The sequence below is a fragment of the Moschus berezovskii genome, chromosome 27 (assembly GCF_049115385.1).
Source record: "Moschus berezovskii isolate FMDL1 chromosome 27, NW_MosBer_1.0, whole genome shotgun sequence".
In the NCBI taxonomy this organism is placed as follows: Eukaryota; Metazoa; Chordata; class Mammalia; order Artiodactyla; family Moschidae; genus Moschus; species Moschus berezovskii.
Window position 1 is genome coordinate 31,696,027 of NC_142486.1, and position 20,790 is coordinate 31,716,816.

Sequence of the window (20,790 nt, forward strand, 5' to 3'; positions counted from 1 at the left end):
CTCGGCCTTGGGCTCTGCAAGGGTGAATTACAGGAAAACTTAACAGGTACCTTCCTACTTTAAGCAGTTGGATCTATATATATATATATATATAGATTTTTTTTTTTTTTTCCTTTTCCAATGTTTACCAAACGGCAACTGGCAGCAGTCAATAAAGTACTTCGGGAAAACCTGAGCAAATTCGGCCATTCAAAATATAATCACTTCACCGGAAGGTGTACAATGAAGCACAAAAATAACCCTGTTAGGTGGGACTAGCTGGTTACATCATGCACTATGGTAATCCTCTATTTAATTTACAAAGCCCTTGGCCGAGAGGAGGAAGGGATGGAAAAGTTTGAGTGAAGGCTTTAAATGACTAGTCATACAGACAGTGAGTCACTGTAAGTTTCCAGTTAATAATCCCCTCTGCCGGGCTGGGCTTTATGAGCCACAAAGCAGTTTAAGTGGTAATGGCTCACAGTTTTATGATCTCTTCTACCAAATGAAAACAGAAAATGAAAGACGCCCTGAGTCGTCTTTGAAATGTAGGGCAAATTCTGACTGGGGGCAGGGAGAAGGAAGGTGGAATGAGAACGGGGTAGGATGTCTGTGAGGCAGGGAACGCAGAGGGCTGGTGAGACGAGGAGGGAACGATTTTCAGGAGGTGAAGGCTTTTCTCTCCACCTTGGAACTGCTGTCCATTTTCCCGCGTTCTGTGCAGAACAGCACGGAACTGGCCACCCCCGCGACCTCAGAGGCTCGCGGTCCGCCGCCCGGCGCCGAGTCGCGCCGGGGTTCGCTCCCGCCCCCGCCCCCACTCGGTGACAGGTGGGGCAGCCGTGCGGCAACCAGACCTCCGCCTCCTCGCGCTGCCTGCCGGGAGCCGGCGCCGCTTCCGGTTGCTCTCGGCCCCGAACTCCGACTCCCGTCGGCCCCCGGGAAAACCGCAGCGGGGTCGCGCGGGCGCTGCCGGAATTCGTAGTTCCTCCTTCTGTCGCGCTTCATAAGCGGAAACTGGGTCGCCCGGGGCCAAGAACTACCGAGGCGAAGGTACGGGTGGCGGCGAGGGGTCAATCCGCGCCGGGCCTGGGGTTGGCGCTGAGACTGTCGGAGGTGGTTGGGGCTGGGTGGGAGGAGATCAGCGCGCACACACGAGGAGGGTTGAGTCGCCGCCGCCGCCGCCGCCGTCGTCGTCGTGAGTGCCGAGTCGGGACTTGAGCTGCCGCCGCGACGACGCCGGGGAGTGTGCCACTAGCCCCCGGCCCTTCTGCCTTGCCGCTTTCCTGGGTCAGCGCGGCCTGCTCCTCCCCAGCCCGTCTCCCCCGCCTCCATTTCCCGCCCTCTCTTCACCACACACACGGCCCCCCCGATCATGGATCCCGGCAGTGGTGGCGGTGGCGGTGGCGGTGGCGGCGGCGGCGGCGGCGGGAGCAGCAGCAGCAGCGACTCGGCGCCCGACTGCTGGGACCAGGCGGACATGGAAGCTCCCGGGCCGGGCCCGTGCAGCGGCGCCGGCGGCCCCTTGGCGGCGGCGGCGACCGAGGCCCAACGTGAGCACCTCAGCGCGGCCTTCAGCCGGCAGCTCAACGTCAACGCCAAGCCCTTCGTGCCCAACGTCCACGCCGCCGAGTTCGTGCCGTCCTTCCTGCGGGGCCCGGCCCAATCGCCAGCATCTCCAGCTGGCGCCGCCGCCAACAACCACGGAGCCGGCAGCAGCGCGGGAGGCCCTTCGGGTAAAGGGCCGGGACGCGGCTCAGCCCCCGGGACGGGAGGAAGCCGTGCTGCGAGGGCTGGGGCAGCTGGCCTGAGGGCCGGAGCCCACCTGGCACGGGGCCCGGCGTAGGGTCGGGGGCGCGCCTCGCCCGGCGAGGAACGCGTGGCCGTGGGGCCGGGAGGCACGTGGGGCGCTGACAGCGGCGCCGGCTGTCCTGGGTGGGGCGACCCGGGGCCGGGGAGGCGGCCTGCGTGGGGCGACCGCGGCGGGGGGGGCGGGAGCAGGGTGCGGGGCGCACCGGTGGGGCCTGGGGTCCGCCTCTCACCGCCCCTCGCAGGGGTCGCAGTTACCCGCTGGGAAGTGGGAACCGTATGGGACGGAGAGCGGGTCAGTGCCACGAGGCCTGGAAGCCAGGACAGATGGAGCCAGGAGTCGGCCGGATGGGCGTTGAGAGCGCTGAGGAGTTGGGGCGGACGAAAGCTCACGTTTTCCCTTCACCTTGGGCCTAGGCTAGAGAGCTTCCCCCGGTGCAATGCCTGTTATCCAAAGTGTAATTACGTTTTGAATGTCCACGGACCCGAACAGTCCCGAAGGAATCCCAGGATGCATTGCAGCCCTGCCACCGGGCCGAAACTGTTGGCTGTCAATAGATCCTTAGCATTTTGTAAGGTTGTGAAGTTAACAGAGTGTCCCAAAGTTAGAGTTCTTCACTTAACATTCAATTGTGTAGGAAATGACGTTGATCCGTGTGCCCTTTTTCTTAAGTGGGGCTTGGATTCTTCCCCTTAGTTGATGACACGTTTAGAATTTTTATTGCGTTAAAAATCGTTTGCCTCATTCAGGTTGCTTGGTGTAACTCATTCTCTGTGTTCTTGTGTCAGGAGTTAGTCTGTTCAGACACCTGAGCATATGTTAAAACTTCTTACGGGTCATATGCAGTTTTGACCATGGCTAGTCGAGTGACTTTCTGTGACTTCAAGTTAAGTCTTCAAAAATCTCCCTGTACTAAGGGGCTGCTTAAGTGATGGCATGTTTTCAGGTACTGATTTTGTAGGAATGTCAAATGAGTGAACTTGATTCCTCTCTGAAGTTCTTTGTTGTCCTATTTCTTGGATAGGTAGACATTGTAAAAGTGCTCTAGGAGTTTAGTTTGTTCAGAAACTTTGCCTGCAGTTTTCTGTCTCGAGGCAAAAAGAGAGTTTGGGGAAATGCTTTTGGGCACACAGTTGGATTTAGTTATTTTATTGACTGGTATTTCTTTTACTTGTGTGAAGCTGTTGGTGTTTTCCCTTTAAACAGAAGCTTAACTTTGCTTACTCCTTTGGTCTACATAAACTCCTTCACTTACCAACTCCTAAAAGTGCCTAGTTCCCCAAACCTTATCATGCAGTCTGCTCTTATCTGGCCATTTTCTTTTTTGACCCTCCCTTGTAAATCTGCAGTTACTAGTATCACTGTGACTAGACCTAGGACTCCATTTCCAACCTATGTAGCCATCAGCCAGTCATCAAGTGGTCTGGAAGGGTGGTCATTCTTGAATGAGTAGGCATTGCCTCTTATGAAGGACTGTCTTTTCTCTTCCTGATATTTATATGCTGATTTGAAGTTTTAATCCTTTCCTCTGTGACACTGCCAGAAGTTGGAGATGTACAACGTGTAGGGAGGTAGTTGTCCCTACCTTAGGGATCCCTACATTATGGTCAGTTTTTTCTTATCCTTTTTTTAAATCAGAAACCTATTTTGGTGTTACTGACTCTTACTAGCTGTTTCTACAAAATGCCAGTTAATATTAAAACAACAACTTATCCATCCTCTGTAGGATGTCTATTTGGGAAAGAATGGATGGTCCAGAGTTAATGTGGCACTGTTGGATTGCATGTTCCAGCATAAATTCAGGCCCATAGATTATACAAGCATAAGAGCAAAGAACTATGTTTTGAAGAAGCAGGGAAAACATTGAAATGGCACTTAGGTTGAAATTTGTGAAGGGGAAGCCCATAAAGTGTGCAAGTATTTTTTAGTAAGGAAATCAACTGTAGGGCTAGCATGTTTTCTTCTGTCGTTAAGTCATAGCTAAAACTTGGCGGATGTGTTTTTAAACTGGATACCAGGAGAGCTCTTGAAGGAGTCTAGAGACAGCACTCTCATGAACGCCTTTATTTAGTTATTTATGACTGCACCGGGTCTTCTTTCCTGTGCGCGGGCCTTCTCTTGCTGCGGAGCAGGGCCTTTCGGCCCGCAGGCTCAGTAGTTGTGGTGCAGGGACTTATACTTGCGCCACCTCTTGTGGTGTTTTCCTGGACCAGGGATTGAGCCCAGGCCCCCTGCATTGGCAGGCAGATTCTTAAGCACAGGACCACCAGGGAAGCCCTAGAATTAACAGCTTTTAAAATATACGTGTGTAGGATGAATATCTGTCATTCTCCTGAAAGAAGGCTGCTGCTGCTGCTGCTAAGTCGCTTCAGTCGTGTCCGACTCTGTGCGACCCCATGGACTGTAGCCCACCAGGCTCCTCTGTCCATGGGATTTTCTAGGCAAGAGTACTGGAGTGGCTTGCCATTGCCTTCTCCGGAAAGAAGGCTAGTTTTCTCTTTTTCTTGCTTCCTTTTTTTTTTTTTTCCAGTGGTACTTGGAGCAACCGGTAAGGGGAGATGCTTTTGCACAAAAAGTCCTCCACTTTCACTGGCAGGCTGCTGGTTAATCGTGCTATAGGATATCCTGAGTCACAGCTTGGGATTCAGTGTTGACCTTGGATCTCTGAAAATTTTTAAGATAAGTTTCCAAAGAAATGATTAAGTAGAACCCATGCAAGTGTAATTACATGTAATTCATTTAAGTACAGTTCTCTCCAGATCCAAGTAAAATGGCTAAGTAATGGTCATTTAGAGTCCTTCATATGAATGAAAATGTAGACAAGTTTTGTGTGTGCCAGAACAAACATTTTCTATAATCGAATGTACTTATTTTCAGTTCAAATTTGCACCAAGGTCAGTCTTTTTTATTGTTAAATGAGAAACAAGTTGAGCAGTGTTCATCAGGATTGCTTGGTGTCTTGCTCTGTTTGGGCTGCTATAACAAAATTCTGTAGACTCGGTAGCTTGTAAATAACAGAAGTTTATTGCTCACAGTCTGGAGCCTGGAAGTCTGAGATCAGGGTGCCAGCCTGGTTGGGTGAGGGCTGTCTTTCCTCTTCTGGATAACAGACTGCTGACTGACTGCTTTCTGTGTCCTCCCAGGGCTGAAGAGGCAAGGGAGTTCTCTGGGGGCCTCTTTTATAAAGGCACTAATCCCATTCATGAAAGCTCTGCCCTAATGGTCTAAGGCCACCCAAAGACCCCACCTAATACCATTACTTTGGGCATTAGGATTTCAACATAGGAATTTGGGGGGAACACAAAACAGGCCACAGAACTTGGCCAGAGTTTCTAAAGTAATGGTATAGAGTTCTATCATCCCTCCCTCATTGCCTCTCAAAACTGCCATTGTGAAATGGCTATGGACTAAAACCAGCAGTCCTCCGTAAATCCTTGTTGTTTTTTAGTCACTAAGTCATGTTCAGCTCTTTGCGACCCTGTGGACTGTAACCTGCTAGCCTCCTCTATCCTTGGGATTTCCCAGGCAGGAATACTGAAGTGGGTTGCCATTTCTTTCTCCAGGGAATCCAGGAACAAATCCATGTCTCCTGCATTGGCAGGCGGATAAGATACAGACTCAAAGTAATAGTCGTTTTGTCCTGAAGGGCTCTTACACTTTTTATGTTAAAGAATACCAGTTGATTGATAGTTAAGTTTAAAGAGATGGTAGATACGGTTGCCCCGAGACATTTGTTTTTCTTGTGACTGAATGCCTGCAGTAACAATTGTAATAGAAAGGACTTTTCAGATGAGACAGTGAATGGGATAAGTGGGCTGAGGAGATCAGGGAAAGTATTGTTCCTGGAATATTATTTCTTTTCCTACCGTGTCATACTGATTATTAGAGATCATTCAGTGTTGGCTCTCGTTTCATGATTTTACATGTGGAGTGGCTCAGATTTGGGGGTTCAGGGAACTAGGGAGGGCATCCACTAGGGCTGCACCATGTTGAGCAGCTGTTTCAACTGTTAGAAACTTTGTTTGGGAGTCAATTTGATTTTTTATTTATTTGGCCACGTTGCCGCATGTGGGATCTTAGTTCCCCCTGCAGTGGAAGCATGGAGTCCTGACTGCAGCACTGCCAGGGAATTCCCATGGGAATTTTTGAGCAGGTTTTAGTCACTGCTTTTTTTTTCTTTTATTTTTTGCTTTTTTTCTGGAATTGTACTGCATGAAAAGATGATGAAAACATATCATGGCGTGTTGGGAAATATTGTAGAGAACAGATTTTAAGCCTTGCTTTGTTTGCCTGTCTTATATTTCATTCTTAAAAGTTTTTATAATCATTATTGGACATTGAAATGCTTACTGTAATAAATTTGTTGAGCAGTTACCACTTGGTTAAAATGCTCTTCACAACAACCGCTTGAGGTATAGATACTGATGACCTATTTTTACAGATAAGAAAATTAAGTTTCAGAGGAGCTAAATAAATAGGGGACGTGACATCCATGAATAAATGGAGGAGTTGGGATTAGAACCTAGATCTGATTTCGAAGCTTATCCTAGTAATAGTAACTCCATTAGTTGTTTCCTTGAAATTGCAGTTAAACGATCTTTTGGCTGAGACACTTTTTCAAAAACTGGGCTTATGAGTTTGTGCACCACAGCACTGTCTCCATGTTCTTTCTCAGCAGCAGCTGGGTACATGTATGTCATAAGTAGGCAATGCTCTAACTTTTAAATTTTTATGATTTTTTGGCTGTGCTGGGTCTTTGTTGCTGTGCAGGCCTTTCTCTAGTTGTGAGTGGAGGCTACTCCCTAGTTGCGGTTCAGGCTTCTGATTGCAGTGGCTTCTCTTGTGACTCACGAGCTTTAGCAGTTGCAGCAAACAGGCTCAGTAGTTGTGGAGTGCATGGGCTTAGTTCCCAAGACCAGCGAGCAAACCTATGTCTCCTGCATTGGCAGGCGAATTCTTTACCACTGAACCACCAGTGAAGCTCGGCAATACTCTAATTTAAAGTAACATCTTGAAATTATTTCTTAATACATTTTAGGAAATGATGTAAAATAAACAGCTGTGATCACAACTATCTGTAACATTGTGCCTTTTTATTTTCAGAGGGTTAGGTAGTTAAGGCAAAACCATGGACCCTTGTACATGTTCTGCATTCTTTTCTTTCTGATGTCTGCCTTTACTATTTTCCAGTGTTGTCTGGGAGAAAATGCCTCAGCTTTTGTGAGACCGTGTGGTCACCTGTGTGCCAGAGAATTTTAGTTCCTTAGTCAAACAGTTCTTTAACATCTCTTCGATATTTTTGCTCTAACTCCCTTAGAAAATTGGCACATATAAAATTGTTCTGAACCCTACTGCTGAAGTTAATTCAGTAAAAATTAAGTGTATTTATTCTATACAGTACACTGTGCCAACCTGTGGAGACAAAGTAGAGAGAAAAGTCTCCATGTTTCAGAAAACCAGTCATTCTAGAAGTCCATAATCTCCTAAGGAACAAGAACTAAGCTGTGTGTGTGGGTGGATCTATAATTGAAAGAGGGTCATGTCTTAGGCCAGCTCATTAGCCCTTCAGGTGGAGAGTGGTTGGAGAATAGGGCAAAGTGGAAAACCAGATAAGGCAAGTTCATAGGGCAACTGAGGTGACTCCTTCAGAGGAGCCAGAACTGCACATGTGGGTGTTTAATTTTAAAGCTAAAATATAAAATTCAGTTCCTCAGTCACAGTAGCTGCCTTTCAAGTGCTTAATAGCCACATGTGGCTAGTGACTATCATCAGAGCACAGATATTTCTATCTTTGTAGAAACTCAGAATTGTCACACTCTCTCTCAGATCCATGCAGTGTAGGACACTTGTTACTTCTGTGAGAGCACTGAAGTTGTTTTTATTTTTCTTTAATGAACACATCATTTAATGAACTAACAGGAGTAAGATATTTTAGTTAAGATGGTATTATAAATAGCTGTTTTAGTGTGTAAAGGGGAATAGAGACTGGTTTTATAGCTAAAGCAGTGCAAATTTAACTTGCTGATTTATGAAACAGATGGATTAAGCACTTTTCGAGAATTGGTCATCATTTATGTTTTAAAATATGTAGCTTAAATTTAAACATAGCTTTCATTACCTGCCACATGTATGGTCTTGACTAACTTGTGCTGTCCTTACTGTAAGCTGGCAAAATGGGAGCTGCCATGTTGAAGTCCTTTGATCCATGATTGTATCTTTAAATTTTTTTTATATTAAAAAAATCTGTATAACATAAAATTAACCATTTTAGAGTAAACAATTCATGGCATTTAAAACATTCTCAGTGTTGTAAAAACTGTCACCTCTGTCTAGTTCCAAAGCATTTTCGCCCTCCCTTCCCATTCCCCTTTCCTTCCAGCTTCTGGTAACCACCAATCTGCTTTCTGCCTCTCTGGATTTACCTCTTCTGAATATTTCATGGAAGTGGAATGGTATAACATGTGGCCTTCTGTGACTGGCTTACTTCACCGTGATCATATTTAACTAGAAGTTTTAAGCCCCAGATCACAGGCATTATTCTTTGCCTGGCTGTCTTTTGGTAAAATCTTGTTTTAAAAATTGTAATAATTTCACCACAATTATTAGTTTCTCCTTTTAACTTAGGGTGTGGCAGTTTTAATCACTTGTACACTCTGATAATGTTCCTACTTTACTAGAATCATTCCTTCGAATACTTGATAAGAATGTGTGTCTGAACATGGAGATACCATTGGAATATATGAAACCATAATTTCATTCCTTGGGAGGGTTTTCTTCTCTTTCACTGATAGGTATGAACTGTGCAAGACTTGAGAAATCAAGCGTTAATAACCCTGTTTGCTAACCATGAACAAATGACTTTGGGTCTAGTAGAATTCTAAGCCCAGAATTAATAGTAGCCAGTAAAATCTGGATGTGATGTGCATTGTGAATAAGACCAGAGTAAAATGAACAAGAAGGGCTTGCATGAATGTGTAAAGCCTGGGTACAACGATACTGAGAAGCTTAAATTTAAGGAACATCTTGTTATATGTGATTTTTCTGCTTCATTAATTCCAAAAACATCAGTTTGCAAATGTAACTAGCATTACCAGTAAGTTTATAATGTCTTCTGTGGTCTGAGTGCATATCATTAGGTGTATATTAAGCACTTGATTGCTTTTGGTACTTTGTCTCTAAGTTTTATAAACTTAAGACAAATATTCAATAAAAGTAAGACACCTTGAAAAATAAAACCATGAACAGATTTTGCATTATGCACCCATGGGGGTGAACTCATGACTGATGTCACTGTCAGAAGTGCCTTACAGCCTAATGCATGTTGTGTATTTGTAAGTTTAACAGAACTAGATGGTCAGGTGTACATACTATTTCATTTTATAAAGCTCAGTTGCAGTTTGGGTTATTTTAGTAAGTGACAGAAGAGTCTACTATACTAGTTATCTTAGTCTTTCCTGCCTTAGAATATATGTACATCATTATTTACTCAATTCACTTTTTCTGAGTGATTTTCAACAGAGGCCATCTGAGGAAGGGGAGGATGGTACTTATATAATTTGAAAAAGCCTACTTGAGTCTGATACCATCAGAATGTTAGATGGTCGTTGTCTATTTCATAGGGTTTTCAGGGGAATTGGAGAGACAGCAGTTAGCACATAAGGGCTCAATAAAGGTTAATTGGAATTAGGGTAATTTGCCACCAACTCCCTCCCTGCCTCCAGCACTATATGGATTGGGGAATGCTTCTTAATCCCTGTCTAGACCATAAAAGACACTCAGTACATGTTAGTTGATAGAATTGATACTCAGTCCATGTTAGGAGGTAGAGACTCATTTGTTGAGTATCTAGGTGCCACGAGTTATTTTATAACTAAACAAATTATTCTTTCATTTAATCCTGTCTGGCAGATGGCATGACATCTTCATGACTCCAGTGAAATAATTGTATCTGAAAACTAACAAATGACAAGCCAGGAATCAGCTCAGTTCTGTCCTTTTGCTACTACCCTGTGCTGCCTCTTCCATCCCTAAGGTGGCATATGAACTTGACTTTTTCTGAAAATTGAGTAATTTTTCCTTATCTTACCTATAAACTTTTCTTAATAGGAAAACCAAAAACAAAAAACAAAAAACTATCATATCTGAAGTACAATTCCTTTCACTTTGTGGACTGAGTTCAAAGGATTTTTTCCCCCAGTTCCTGTTAAAATACCCTGCTAATCACATAGGGTGGGGTCATCTTAGACTTTTCATTCTTCCTCCCTGCTCTTGTCAGATCTTCGCTCCCTTTATCTTTGCACTGAACTCCTTCTCTGGTTGTACCATTCGTTTGTTCTGATGGCATACTTTCTTGTAAGTAGTGTTGGTCTTTCTGACTGGTGGTATCTTTACCTCTCTGGTTCATCTGTGTACTACCATAGAATGATCTCCCTAAGTCACACTTGGCATGTCTCTTCCTTCTTCAAAAAAAATCGGTTGCCCTTGACCTTTCAGGGACAGGAATTTCTTTCTTTCCTTCTTTTCTTTTTTTGGCCATGCCATGTGGCTTGTGCAGTCTCAGTTCCCTGAGCAGAGACTGAACTCAGGGCTGTGGCAGTGAAAGCCTGGAATCCTAATAGGCCACCAGGGAACTCTCAGGAATTAACTTTCTTCAGCATTTCATGTTATTGGAGATTGGGCCCCAAGCTTCTTGTTGACTTACGGGTGTTAATACTTCCTGGGCACTGATTTTATGAGACTGATGTTCTGCCTACTGTGCTAAGGAGGCAGATTGCACACTGATTTTAAATGTGAATCTTGCAGGTTAAGTTCTTTCTTGGTGTGCAGGATTCATGTGATTTCAAATTCTCTGATGTCTTTTTGCCTCTTATAGATTCTTTAAAGCAAGAGTACTTAGGTATTGGAGTATTAAGTATAAAAAGTAAACATGGATTGGGGTGTTAGTGTATATTTCACATACATTTCTTCCAGTGGTGTCATAAAGTTTATAAGGTGATAGTTGTGGAAACTGGGTTATTGCTTGACCTTAGAATTCTAATGTAGGACAAAACTAGCATCATTATAACCACTTCTTCTGAGATGATGTAAGGGCCTGGATACATTCCAGAGACTATACGAATGTCCTTTTCATTTTATTGGTATCAAATAGAATTTATTTAAGGATCTTGATGATAACATGCATTATAGAATCTTAACAAGGACTAATCATTACTTCTTGGGTTAGAGAATCTAGAATAGTAATGTGTATTTGTTGAGTAAAATCTAATTTGATCTGTTCTGGGCTGCAGGTTACTTTTACAGTATCTGTAAAGGAAAAGTTTATGAAGTAGAGTCAGAAAAACATGCTTTTGTGAATACATGTCAATTACTGAAAATGTTTTAAAATTGGTTGTAGTTGGTAGATTTTTTTTAGGTTAAACAGATTTGTAATTTGAAAGCCTGGGTTAGTTGTCATAGTTCTGAATTATTGAGGTTTTTGTTTTGTTATTGAACTTCTGTTTTTCCTGTTTCTTAAAAGATAAGTAAAATGGATGTATAGGTCTCAATTTTTAATAGAGCTTATTTCTGTTAAACAGCACCTGTGGAATCTTCTCAAGAGGAACAGTCTTTGTTGTGTGAAGGTAATTTTCTATGATGTGACTCTTTGAACAACTAATTGAGAAAGCATTAAATTGTCTGTGATATGTAAATCTAGATAGTGTTTTGTAAATATATATTATATCTCAATTTGTTGTCTAGGTTCAAATTCAGCTGTTAGCATGGACCTTTCAGAACCTATAGGTAAGAAAATTTCTGACTTTATTAATACAGTAATATGAAACTCAGTCTCAAGATTAAAGGTACAAATGTCAGTGTTATCATTATTATAATGCCTACATTGAAAACTGAGTCTTCGCCATTAGGATTTAGCAAGCAGAGCTAATGGGGCATTAACACTGCCATGATAAATTTAGTAATGGCAAATATAAAAGAATCAAATGGAGGAAATGCTATTTGAATAGGTGTACTTAATTTACGTTTGTAAAAATTTTCTTCCTTTTTGTAAATTTCTTAGCCTTAAGGTTTCCATATTCCCAAGGTGTTTAATAACATTGATACTGAAGGAAAAACAGAAATCTAAATCTTTTCGCATTTTTTTGTATTCTGATTTTGAACTTCCCCTTTTCTGACAGGACATCTTGATGCCAGAATAATTGGGCCGTTAGGAGTCTTAGATGTCCTGTTCATATTTTGCTCGTCCTTATGAAGATGAAGCTCCATTAAAATAGTCTCTCGTAATCTGAGTCAGAGCTCTTATGTCACCTGTGAGGCCAGCTTGTCTGTTTCTGTTATGAAAGAGATTTTCTTGCTTGTGTGTCACTAGATGTTAGGGTATGGAACTGAATATGTTAAGTTCTGTTTGTTGTTTAAAAGCATCTGTGTTTTAATGTATAGATAGATGATAAACCTTTTTCAGAATACTAAACTGTTTTATTTCAGTAGAAAATGGGGAGACAGAGATGTCCCCAGAAGAATCATGGGAGCACAAAGAAGAAATAAGTGAAGCAGATCCAGATGGTGGTTCTTTGGGAGATGGAAGGCCCACCGAGGAAAGTGCCCAGGAAATGATGGAGGAGGAAGAGGAGATACCAAAACCTAAATCTGTGGTTGCACCGCCAGGTGCTCCTAAGAAAGAACACGTAAATGTAGTATTCATTGGGCATGTAGGTAAGTTGTACTTGTAGCAATGATAAGAAATGACCAAAGTTATTGACTCCATCAGACAGAGAACACCTTATTTAGCTACTGGAAGTATTTAGTGAAACTGAACTAAATTAATCTAAAATGTCTTGATTTTTAACTCAGTAGATTTTTTAGCTGGCAGAACATTGCCAGCAGTGTATTCTTGGAAGTTGTGGTGGCATGGTAGCTGGAAGAAAATAAGTATATTTGTATGTGATACATAATTGGTCTGTAGGCCACTGGTGATGGCTCAGCATGTTATAACATCTGTTAGTTAATGTTTTTTTTTTTAAGTCTATTTTTTTTGTGTGAGAAGAAAATAACAATTATGTGCCCCAAAGGCAAGCCACTCCAGTACTCTTGCCTAGAAAATCCCATGGATGGAGGAGCCTGGTAGGCTGCAGTCCGTGGGGTCACTAAGGGTCGGACACGACTGAGCGACTTCACTTTCACTTTTCACTTTCACACATTGGAGAAGGAAGTGGCAACCCACTCTGGTGTTCTTGCCTGGAGAATCCCAGGGACGGGGGAGCCTGGTGGGCTTCCGTCTATGGGGTCACACAGAGTCGGACACAACTGAAGTGACTTAGCAGCAGCAGCCCCTGTTTCTTTCCTTCTCTTATCTCCGCCTTCTTTGGAATTTGATGATACACCATTCTGCTTTTTTTAGTAGCAAGAACTCCTTTGAAATTTGTAAAGGAACACCTATATTGGCTAAAAGCGCAAAGCAGACTACCTAAATGTAGTTCAGGGGTCTTGGCTACTTTTGTTCTCCTTCTGAGACTCCCCTTGGGTAATTCATATTATCAGTAAAATAGTCCAAAGTCACTGTAGAACTGCAGGGGGGATCTTAGATTCAAGGAGAAGGTAACTAACCAGGGCTTCTGACCCAGATTTTATTCTTTGCAGTTGCTTTTGCAAGCTGTTATTAGGTATGTTAAATGGGCCTTTGGTTGTGTTTCTATATAGTCCTTATGTTTTGGTTTGACTACACCTATAGTTTGCCTGTTGTTGATCATGTTGTTACTTTTAGACGCTGGCAAGTCAACCATTGGAGGACAAATAATGTAAGTATATTTTTTGTTAAATACCTTTTGTTATCACTGTAAGACTCTCATGAAACCTTAATTAAATGTATTTCTAAAAGCTGTCTTTTAGATATGTTAATAAAAAGTAATATAGAACCCTAGATTATAAGAATTTTACTTTGTTTTAAATATAATTTTCTTGGGAATAATGAATCTGGGGGACCTGGTGTTTCCTCATTCATTAACTCCTTGAATATATGTGGATTTAATCAGAGTGTCTGGCTAACATGCTTTTTTATTAATCATATATAGACGGTATCTAGGTACGAAAATGCCATGGTTGATGTTTAGTGATGTGTTCTAGAATTGAAAAATATTTTAATTAAAACATCTTTTTAATCTCTCCAAAGTAGATGCATTTCTTTAAGCTGTTATCTTAAAGGATAACAGAGGGTCTAGAGGTCATATCTTCACTGTCTTGCTTTGTTAAGTAATCTTAATCAGTAAATTTGCCAGTTACTGCTGAGAATTTCTACAACAGATCCTAAAACAGGCTATTATACAGGAATTCTTATCTAAGACTGTGGAAAGAGGTGGCAGGCCCATTTGATGTTGTGTTTTAGGAGAGTGTATATTTTTTGATTATGGGCTGGAATTTTCACTGACGTTTCACAAAGATTCTATACCAAAATGGTTAGAGATATGCACTATAGATGACTATTGAGAACACCCAGAGGCAGAAGCTTAGAACAGGATTTGATTTGGAGAGAGTCAAGGGAAGCAGTTAGGTAATACTAAGGAAGTATTTAAAGATTACATTAAATAGTAAGACTTAAGCACTTAGAATTCCTTTCTTTTATGTTAGTATTTACATTTGCTGTTTAAAAAAAACATTTATTTTGAAATAATTTTAGACTTATAGAAAGGTTCCAAAAACAGTAGTGGAATTGTTAGGCAATTTTATTCAGCCTACCTTAATGTTAACATACTAAATAACCATTGTATAATCATCCCAACTAGCGAGTTATCACTGGTACAAACTAACTTAACTACAGATATCATTTGAATTTCACCAGTTTTTCAACCAGTATCATTTTTCAGTTCTAGAGTTCCACATTACACTTAGTTGTTATGTCTTTTTAGTCTCCTCCAACGTGTGACATTTCTTCAGTCTTGTCTTTCATGACCTTCATAATTTGAAGAGTGCTGTTTGGTTATTTTATTGGATGTTCTTCAATTTGGGTTTGACGATGTTAATAATTAGATTGAAGGTATGCATTTTAGAAGAGAATATCTCAGAAGGTATGTTGTGCTTGTATGAGAGCACAGATGATCACAATATTCAGTATGTTTTATCTGGTGATAATAGCCATGATTACTTAGTTAAGGTGTCTGCTGCCAGAATTTAGCACTGTAAAGTTATTTCTTTCCCATTTTCTTGGGGGAGGTAATCTGAGACTGTAAATGTCTTTTCCACTGAAATTTTCCATGATTTCAGCATCTACCCCAGTGGCACTTGTACTTTAAAGTAGCTTTTTTATGGAGTTCAGATTCCCTTCGAGAGCTTTAGAGATTTTCTAACTTCACAACTGAGCAATTCATGAGTAATTAAATGTTTGTTTCTCTTTTCTTTCAACGTTTTCAGGTATTTGACTGGGATGGTTGACAAAAGGACACTTGAGAAATATGAAAGAGAAGCTAAAGAAAAAAACAGAGAGACTTGGTAAACTTTTATGTGACGCTATAAGTTACTTTTCAGGAAACTACTTATTTAATGCTTTTGTAGTCTACTAACATAAATTCATGAGAGGAGACTTGTGGGATAAATTATAAAGCATCTATTTAATTGAGACATTACCTGGCTACAAAATTTCATTCACAGAATTTCTAACAATCAGGAACAGATGTTACAGTGGAATTTGGGGAGAAGGCAGATAACATAATAGTACTTAAGGGTATGATCATTGTGTGAGTAAACAGTTGAAAGAAAACAGAAGAGATGGAATAATATATTGACAGTAGTTGCCTTTGCATGGAGAGGGGGGTCAGCTCTTTTCTTTCTAACCTTATCTTATTTTTTCTTAAGTTAACAAGCTTTATCTCAGTAGGACATTGGTGGTCTTTTTTTTTTTTTTAATTGTATTTCTGTGTTAAGGGGAAAAATTCCTAATCAATATAATATTAAAAAATGGATTACTTACTATGAAATACAGATGATGTGATGAGGTAATCTAAATTAACACTGTTATGGATGATTTGAATTTATATATGTAATTTTTATATGGCAAAGAAATATCAAAATAATTTTTAGCAAGTAACCATTGTCCCAAATGGTGGGTTAGTGGCCTTCAGTTTTGAAAGGTACCCTTAGACAGCCTTATTTGTATTATACTTTGTGCTAGATGATTTTTAAAATGAAATATAAAGGAACTCATTACTTAGCTCATAGTGATATTGGCATTGGTACTAAATAGTCTTTCTGTGTATGTTGTCATCTTGTTGTTATACATAATATTTGCTTACAGAATGTATAATTGACACTGTATATAAAAGCTCTTGAGTGTTTGAATCAGAAGGATATAAGTTTTAGTCATTTAACTTTTATTTTTACCCAGTCCTGTTCATGATTTAAATGTATATTGAACATAAAATTCTTCTACCATTAATTACATGTTTAATGGTAGAAGAATATTTTTAAAACTCACGTTCTTACCAGTATTGTTATTTTAAAATTCAGGTACTTATCTTGGGCCTTAGACACAAATCAGGAAGAAAGAGACAAGGGTAAAACAGTAGAAGTTGGTCGTGCCTATTTTGAAACGGAAAAGAAGCATTTTACAATTCTAGATGCCCCTGGCCACAAGAGTTTTGTCCCAAATATGATTGGTGGTGCTTCTCAAGCTGATTTGGCTGTACTGGTAAGGAAAGATGTTTCCAATTCATCCCTGTATTTGTTAGCAGCCCAACTTGAAATGTAAACTACTTGGACTTACCTTCTAAAAGCTAGACTTTAGATTACAGTAAAATATACACAGTCACAATTTTCACTTTGTTTCACTAATCTGCCCAAGAAGTCTTCATAATTTGATTTACTTATGAAAATGTTTTTGCTTTTCTCTACCATTGCTATTATGTCTTATTGTGTCAGAAATTAGTGTCCATTGAATGTTAAACCTAATCCATTTTGTACTCAAACCTGTGAGTACAAAAACAAGTAAATTATCTGTTTAAGATCTTCAGTCATTTTGCAACTTGGGGGTAGTTATTGTACTAGCACTAAATCACATGTATGTTTGAAATGTAAACTATAAAGCCATACTAGATTTTTGAGAATTGGGAGTGAGAAGAAACATATACCAACATTTTAAAATATTTAGACATTGTGACATTCAAAAGTATATATATGCTCAGACGATAAAAGAATCTACCTGAGATGCAGGAGACCCAGGTTCAATCCCTGGGTCAGGAAGATCCCCTGGAGAAGGCAGCCCACTCCAGTATTTTTGCCTATAGAATCCCATGGACAGCCTTTCAGGCTATGGGGTCACAAAGAGTTGGACACACTGAATGACTCACTCACTTCTGTTTTCTTGCAAGATGCTTGTGATAAAACTGAAAAGAAAAGTGTTGTATTGCTTGAAGAGTGTACTTGAATGTGTGAGAATAAACTATTGATTTCTTGGAACAGGTAATCTCTGCCAGGAAAGGAGAGTTTGAAACTGGATTTGAAAAAGGAGGACAGACAAGAGAACATGCCATGTTGGCAAAGACAGCAGGTGTAAAACACTTAATTGTGCTTATTAATAAGATGGATGATCCAACAGTAAATTGGAGCAATGAGAGGTAAGCTTGACTGTCTTACTGTTTTTTCATACTTTGTTTAATGTTGAAACTATAGAGTTCAGTTGCTTTACATTATAATCGAGTTATTCATAAATATTAATAGATATGAAGAATGTAAAGAGAAACTGGTGCCGTTTTTGAAGAAAGTTGGCTTTAATCCCAAAAAGGACATTCATTTCATGCCATGCTCAGGACTGACAGGAGCAAATCTTAAGGAGCAATCAGATTTCTGTCCTTGGTACATGTAAGTAATCTTTTTAAGTTTGTGTCTTAATAAGACACATGTAATTTCTTAATTTTTTTAAAAATTAATTTTTTGGCCACACAGCATGTGGGATCTTATTTCCCTGACTAGGGATCGAATCTGTGCCCCCTGGATCACTAGGGAAGGCACAGTGTGTTTATGTGTGTTAGTTGCTCAGTTGCGTCTGACTCTTTACAACCCCATGGACCATAGCTCACCAGGCTCCTCTGTCCATGGGATTCTCCAGGCAAGAATACTAGGGTAGGTAACCTTTCCCTTTTCCAGGGGATCTTCCCCACCCAGGGACCAAACCAGGGTCTCCTGCATTGCAGGCAGATTCTTCATGGGCTGAGCTACCCGGGAAGTCCAGTAATTTAAGAAAATATTGAGTGTAACCTTGGCTTTAAAAAGGCCATGACCTTTGTCTTTTAACTGGGTTTTCTTTTTTGTTATTGAGTTGTTAGTGTACTTTATGCACTGGGTACAATTCCATTGTCAGAGACATGATTTGCAGGCATTTTTCTACCATTCTGTGGGCTTTTTACTTTCTTCATAGTGTCCTCTGAAGTACAAAAAGGTCTTAATTTTGATGAAGTCTTGTTTATTTTTTCTCTTAATTGTGCTTCTGGTGTCATGCCTAGGGAACTGTTGCCCAATCCAGTGAAAAAGAGTTAGACCTGTTCTTTTCATTTAAGCCTACTCAAGCTCTTAGGTGTGAGTTTCATTTTGGATTGATTTTGCCTTTTTGGGTCCCTTGAATTTCCATATGAACATTAAGATCAGCTGGTCAAATTTCTACAAAAAGACAGTGGGACTTCAATAAGAACTGCACTGAATTTATAGATCAGTTTGGGGGGAACATTGTGATCTTGGCAATATTAAACCTCCCTACTGTAGTTTTAAAGGGAAAATTATAGAATCTTGATTTCAGAGCTGGAAAAAGTCCATTAAAAATTAAGTTATATAGAGTGGCTTCAATTTATTACAACATGTGGGTTATTTGCCATTAAATATTTTTATAAGTTTACAGGGAAACTTTTTCATTATATTGATCTATTTTGTTATTTTTTTAGAAAACATTTCTGAGGAATAAGATAAAGTTAGAGCCATGTAATTTCTTAAAATTTTAACATTTATGTTGATTCTTTAATTCTCAGTGGATTACCATTTATTCCATATCTGGATAATTTGCCAAACTTCAATAGATCAGTTGATGGACCAATCAGGCTGCCAATTGTGGATAAGTACAAGGTACCCAAAATGTTCAAGAAATTGGGTTTTATGGGAGGTGACAAATTATTTTGTGGTCTGTTTTAAACTATGAAATAACTTTAATAATTAACAACATAATACAGGTATCTCTTTAATAAAGATTGTTATTCAGTTTAGTTTATTTTGGCTGTTTTCCTATGAGCCAGTGATCATTTTTTGGTGAGAGATTCTTATAAGTAAAACTGCTGAAAGAGTTTGTACATTAAAGTTGATAGATACTGACAAATAGCCTTCCAAAATACAGTGCTGATTTACATGACCACCAGCAGTATATGAACATGTTTACCATAGCCTAACCAACACTGGATGTTAGTCTTTAAAAAATAAGCTTCAAATAAAAATATAATAAGCTTCATTATTTTTAACTATGTTTTCAGCTTCGTTTTTTTAAGTACTGCACTATCAATATGTAGTATTTTGCTTTTTTTCAAATATGTCATTGTTTCATTAGCTTCATGCTAAATTTCTTGAAATTTAGTTTTTAAATAGGGAACGTCTCAGTTTTGAGAGAACCTCAATTTGAACAAGAAATTTAGATATTCAAACATAAAATTCTGTCTCCTGCAGTGTGTTTTCTTTTTAAATCCCAGGCATACGTATTTATTAGTACAGAGAGTATTTGTTGCCTGTGTCCAAGATTAATCCTAAGCATTCTACCACTTGAGCTAAAGATTTTCTTTTCTGAATAAGCCTAACAAGATTTCACTTTGGGTTGTTGAACTCCTATATAGTAGTAACAGAAGTCTGACATTTGGTTTTTTATTTTAAATTTAAACAGGATATGGGCACTGTGGTCCTGGGAAAGCTGGAATCAGGATCTATTTGTAAAGGCCAGCAGCTTGTGATGATGCCAAACAAGGTAAGAATTCATAATGCTCTTGCTCATTTAAATTTTCTCTTGAAAATATTAGTAAGGAATCAGAACTTTTCAATCTTAGGGATTTCATTAAAAGAAACCACTTTTTAAATCCAACATTGGTGGTGGTGGTTAGTCGTTAAGTTGTGTCCGACTCTTGCTACCCCATAAACTGTAGCCTGCCAGGCTCCTCTATCCATGGGATTCTCCAGGCAAGAATACTGGGGTGGGTTGCCATTTCCTTCTCCAGGGTATCTTCCCAACCCAGGGATCGAACCCAGGTCTCCTGCACTGCAGGCAGATTCTTTACCAACTGAGCTATGCGGAGCTAGTTAATGTCAAGTGCAAAATTTAATCAAGAATATGTGGCGTTATTTATTGACAAATGGAGAAGGGACAGTATTAGCACCATGTTAGAGTAAAAGGTACATCATCATGAGAGCTTCAGTTCGTTATTTTATAGGAAGTAAATAGAGATCTGAAGTGGTTAAGTGATTTGCTTCTGTTAACATTCTAGATTAGTAGGTGAGCCAGGGATGAAAACTCAGGTTTATATAATTAGCTTTCTTTTATTTTTTGTACATAGTGGTTATGTTGGATACTATCAAATGTATCCAAGCTATGTTCCTAATTTATTTGGGGAGAAAGGGATTTTTTTTTTTAAATCATAAATGAGTCTTTTCTTGACTCTTAATACCTTATTGTAGTTTCTTCATTATAGGAGAGGGTTTCATTAAATAACATGAAAAAATCTCAATGAACTATATTCCTTTGTGTTATTTTTGACTGGTCAGTTGTTGGTAATTGCAGATGACCTGTTACTAAGAAACTGTTACCTATTTTCCAGAGGACTTCTCTAACAATCCAAAGATGTTATTTACGTAGGAAAAAGCCTGAATTATCAGAACCTCTAAATAGAGATTTTGCTAGATTTAACTGAGAATTTCTTTACCATGCTTATTCCAGGCAAAGAATATTACAAAAGATAACTGTCAATGTACTGTTGAGTTTTAACTGAAACCATACAAATTATATT

At 39.9% G+C, this 20,790-nt stretch overlaps 1 protein-coding gene across 2 annotated transcripts in view; it reads left to right on the plus strand.

Moving 5' to 3' along the window:
• The first annotated feature begins 1,049 nt into the window (after positions 1-1,049).
• Positions 1,050-20,790, plus strand: part of GSPT1 (G1 to S phase transition 1) — a 30,459-nt gene continuing 10,718 nt past the window's right edge. The window contains exons 1-11 of one of the 2 annotated variants that reach the window (XM_055409513.2): positions 1,050-1,715; positions 11,365-11,409; positions 11,528-11,569; positions 12,272-12,496; positions 13,545-13,578; positions 15,185-15,262; positions 16,277-16,457; positions 17,228-17,382; positions 17,486-17,626; positions 18,784-18,877; positions 19,677-19,757. In XM_055409513.2, the coding sequence (XP_055265488.2) occupies positions 1,355-1,715; positions 11,365-11,409; positions 11,528-11,569; positions 12,272-12,496; positions 13,545-13,578; positions 15,185-15,262; positions 16,277-16,457; positions 17,228-17,382; positions 17,486-17,626; positions 18,784-18,877; positions 19,677-19,757 (1,437 nt within the window). In that variant the 5' untranslated portion in view covers positions 1,050-1,354. Of the gene's footprint in view, positions 1,716-11,364; positions 11,410-11,527; positions 11,570-12,268; positions 12,497-13,544; positions 13,579-15,184; positions 15,263-16,276; positions 16,458-17,227; positions 17,383-17,485; positions 17,627-18,783; positions 18,878-19,676; positions 19,758-20,790 lie in introns of both variants that reach the window. The other variant, XM_055409512.2, reaches the window with a different exon arrangement.